The following is a 4,610-nucleotide window of genomic DNA, read 5'->3' on the forward strand; positions in this document are numbered from 1 at the left end:
AAACCCAGACAAACCCCAGGAGCTCCCAGCTGGGGCCCACTGGGGCCTGGGATGCTGCACTGGAGGGACTGGTAAGAGACTGAGTGAGCTGAGCTACACCCCATGGAAGGATTTTCCGAATTTGCCATCTCTTCAGAACGGCGAGAAATTGTATTGCTTAATATTACTCATTTTTTTATGCACTTGTGAATACTTTGCTTGTTAAATTAACAGCTTTTTTCCCACTTTTCTCCAAAGAAATATTTCCCCAACGCAATTGCGCAAAGGGCCACTTAAATCTGCTTTCTAGAAAAACCCCTTTGGAAGTTTTGTCTCAAAAGAAACAGAGCAGCCCAGCCTGGGGCTGGAGGTGTGAGTGGAGCTGTGTGTGTGTGGAACAGCCCAGCTCAGGGTGTGGGGTCTGAAGCTGCTGAGTGGTTTCACCTCCTTGGGTGTTTGTGGTAAAATCATCACAGGGTGGGATGCTCTGCTCTGCTCAGAAAATCCCAGTCCCAGCAGGAGCTCATTCCCACTGCCCCTGGCTCGGAGCTGTCCCTCCTGGACAGACAGCATCTCCCACCTTTTCCATTTCACTCATTAAGAAACTGAATTCCATGCTGGTGACACAACTTTATTTAGGTTGATTTCTTTGGAACAGCTTGGCTACCACTTTTTTTAGACAATCCTTTACATTAAAAGGTTGAATATAGTCCTAATACAGAGTCCTCATTCCCACTGCTCTGCACCAACTTTTTTATTTAATTTTAATGCCATTTGACTCAAACATTTTGGATGTAAACTTTTTCCCCAGTACAAGCAATTGCAATTTCTTCTGACCTTGTTTTGTAATGGTGACCTTTTTGTAGGTGTTACATTGCTGTAAAGTTCTTTAAAGCAAGCTAAATATGCCTCTTATGGGATTGTGCATTATTAGCAACCAAAAACCAGTATGTTTGTGACTTCTAGAAACACCATTCTTCCCTTTTCTGCATGATTTCACTCTGATTTTTTTTTTTAATTTGTTGATATTTGGAATAGCCCATTTCTTAGCCATAGCTGCACAGACACTGATCCAAAGTGGGGATGAGAGACAAAACCCAATCCTTTACCTTTACACAGCCTATGCTTGTTTTCAGTTCCATGGGAAAATGAAAGATAGGGGATTTTTGGCAGGGGAAATCTATCATTTTATGCAAATATGCACTAAGGCAGAGAATTGTCAGCAGCAAGCGAGACCATTAGATCAGGATCTGGACTGCTGTGGTTGTCTGATTCAGAGCTGAATTGTGTATCTGAATGTTTCCCATTAGTAGAATGTCCCTCCATCCCACTCTTATAAAAAATCAAGTGTGAAACCCTGCTAGTGAGCCCCAGTTAAACACGGCAAATATAAAATACGTGTGGTATGTGTTTTGTGTTAATGTGTTACGTGTGGGAGATGAATTTTAGCTTCTTCACTGGCCTCAGATCTGGACTTTGCTAGCTTGGAAGATGCTTCCTTAAATTCCTTGTTGACAAAGTAGTAACAGATGGCATCCAGGCAGCAGTTGGTGTTGGCGAGGATGGAGGCGAAGTGAACAAAGTTGTTAATGCTCTGTATTGCCGAGCAGTCGGAGCTGACGGAGTCCACGATGAAGCGGAGGAGATGCCCGAGGTAAAGAGGTAAAAAGCATATGATGAACACAGCCATGTTTGCAGACACAATGTAGACAGCTTTCCTGGTTAGCTTTGCATTGTGATTGTTTTCGTTCTTCTTCCTCCTGAGCTCTGCAATGATTTGTATGGAGCAGTAACTCAGGATGAGCAGCGGTATGAAGAACCCTGTGATAATGGTACACAGTGTGATCACCGAGGGTGTCACAGAAGATTTCTCGAAGCAAAACTCATCTTCTCTTCGGTCCTCAAACCTTTTAATGAGGGAAGTCTCACAGATGATGACCATCCAAAGCAATCCAGAGACAAAAGCTGCCTTCAGCGGCGACCTCAGTGCCTTGGATCTCAAGGGGTACTTGATTGCAAGGTACCTGTCAGTGGCGATGATGGTGATGATACTGATGCTTATAAAGCGATTTATGAAATAGCAACCTTCCAGAACCAGGCACCACCCATCGACCTTCAGGTGCTGGAACTGGGACAGAGTTTTAAATGGCAAGGTGAAGAGCAGCAAGCAGTCAGCCACAGCCAAGTTGACCATGTACACTCTGGTTTCTGTCCATTTGCCGAGTTTGCAACAGAACACCCACAGCGCCAACACGTTCAGCACAATGCCCAAAACCAAAACTGGGATGTAAACACACAGCTGGACAAGTGAAAATACTTCATAGGCTGTGATATTGCAGCTGCTGCGGTTCATTTTGGGAGTATCAAAATGTACAGGTCCTGCAAAAGTGAATTAAGCCTTTTACAAGAGAGGTTCTGGACTGAATCAGTGATTAATTCTAATTGACACAGTTCAGGCCTTTACTACCCATGAAAAGCAGATGCAAGGTACCTGGTGGGAAGGAGAGGGACAGGGACACAAGCCTGATCAGTTGTGAAGGAGAGAAAAAATTGGATTGTCCCTGGGTCCCTTGTGGGGAAGTCTGCTCCTGAAAGGTGGCAGGGAAAAGGGCTTGGGCCCCTCTTTTAGGTTAAAACTTGGATCAGGCAGCAGCAGATATCCTGCAGCAAGGAGTTAGGTGAGCCCTTGCAAATATTTGATAATGGCAAGGGGATGCCTAAACCCAGCTCTCATCCTTTCCCTTATAGCAGGGCTCAGTGGAAGCCAGCTGGTGTCCTCACAGCTTAAAATGTTCCAGATGTGCAGCAGAAGGACAGCTGTCCTTTCTCTCAGTCCTGAGATGCCTCTGCATCACTTCTCATTAGTGATATGAGCAATTATTAGTGGATCTCTTAGTGTATCACTCACTAGTTCAGCTGCCATCAGATTCAATACCCAGTACTCTGCAGTGAGAATTGGAGTACTGGGTCTGCTCACTGCCTTTCAAGGATTGTCAAAGCTGGTCTTTACCTCAAAAGTATTACAGCAAAATGCCACAATTCCAAGAAAAAAGAAACTCACTGATGGCATGGCAGGAATGTGACCAGCAGCCATGTGAAAGAGGTGACCTATGCTTGGCCTGGAAGGTGGATCTAAGGGCAATTGTTGGTTGCCCTCCAGCTTTGGAGGAGTTAATGCAGAAGCACGTTCCAGGTGCAACTGTTCATGGACAGAAAAGACCCAGGATGTCTGACATGTCTTTGGGTTTTCCCTGCAAGGGGAACGTGGCTCCACGGCGTGGGGTTCATGGGTCTCAAAAGCATCCCCAGCAAGCAAACCATAAGGCACTGCTGAAGCCTTTACATGCACCTGTGGGTCTTGGTTAGCTCTGAAAATCATACAGCAAAGGAATCAAGGCAGCAGACCTCTGAAGAGGTGAGGGAATGTGGTACAGCAGATACCTGCACCAGCTCTGTCCTATGGACATGACAAACGTGTTATGAGCCCATGAGATATAAGGGAAGATCATAACAGGGAGACCTAGAAAAGATCCAGCAAAGGATGAGACAGCCCTTAAAGCATCTGAAAACGTGTCAGATGTGGTCAGTATCAAAATGAACCTTTGGCTCCAGCCCTCTCCTTCTCCATCCCTATTCTGGAGTCCCACCATGGCTGGGGAAAGGCGATGCCTCGCAGAACTGAAATAACCGTGTCAGTAAATAGCCAGGAGAAATTACCTGTTGTGCTGTCCTTGGAGAGAGTGAGTTCCTCCAGCCCAGCCGTGGAGCGCTGTGCAGGCACGATGAGCAGTGCTCCTTGCACATGACCAGAGAGGTGTCCTCTGATCACCAATTGCTGCTGGCTGTGAGAGCAGCAACGCTGGCCGAGAAAGCAGCCGCGCTCCTCCTGAGCGCAGGGCAGCGCTTCCTCTGTCATCACCATTGGTGTGGCTTGTACACCTCCTGCTGCCTGAGGAGCCTGCAATAGTCCTGCAGGAGGTGAAAGGCTTGTCTGCCATGCATCCCTGCAGCACTTCCTCTGGTGATGGAATAGCCTTGGGTTTTTCCTTTGCTTTACCTTCCGTTGCCTGGTGTCCCACTGGGCAATGCCTGTTGGCCCTCCTTGCCCAACAGACTGGGCTTGGAGGGGACCCATTGCCCTGGAAGGTTCTGAGGTCTTTCCTTGGCCTTCCACAGTGCCATCCCTGCTGGGATTGGAGCAGGAGTGCCTGGTGTCTGGTGCCACACTGCCCGAGCCCTGGGACAGAACAGCCCTAACAGCAGTTGTTGGAGAGGTGAGGGCAGTGGTTTGCAGGCACTTTTGTGATTATTATAAAGCGTTTCACTCTGAATCATGGTAATTCTCTTGTCTTCCATAGTTCTTCTCAGTCAGCAATTCCGAGAAAACGTGGCACTGTGACCCTGTGACCTGCTGGCTTTGTGGCTGCTCTGTGGTTGCAGGTGCCTGAGTGTCAGGGGCTGCTCTTGGGCTCCCCACAGCAGCCTATTTACCAGAAAAGCTCAGACAAGTTGATCAATGAGCTTAAAGGTCCTGATACGAGTACCTTGAATTGCTGTCTTGGGCAAATATATTTCCCCTTTCTGCTTTCCAGGTCATTTTAGAGCAGCTTCCGGAGTATTTCTGCATTGTC

The 4,610-nt window shown here is 47.2% G+C and overlaps 1 protein-coding gene across 1 annotated transcript; it reads right to left on the reverse strand.

The window, feature by feature from the left end:
* Window positions 1-604: 604 nt before the first annotated feature.
* LOC131581659 (G-protein coupled receptor 35-like) lies at window positions 605-3,822 on the reverse strand. The gene is made up of 2 exons (XM_058844165.1): window positions 3,697-3,822; window positions 605-2,358 (listed from the first exon to the last, which is right to left on the reverse strand). Exon 2 carries the CDS (start codon window positions 2,330-2,332, stop codon window positions 1,397-1,399), a length of 936 nt encoding a protein of 311 aa, XP_058700148.1. The 5' UTR covers window positions 2,333-2,358; window positions 3,697-3,822; the 3' UTR covers window positions 605-1,396.
* Window positions 3,823-4,610: the final 788 nt, after the last annotated feature.

Source organism: Poecile atricapillus, chromosome 8 (genome assembly GCF_030490865.1).
Source record: "Poecile atricapillus isolate bPoeAtr1 chromosome 8, bPoeAtr1.hap1, whole genome shotgun sequence".
Classification (NCBI taxonomy): Eukaryota; Metazoa; Chordata; class Aves; order Passeriformes; family Paridae; genus Poecile; species Poecile atricapillus.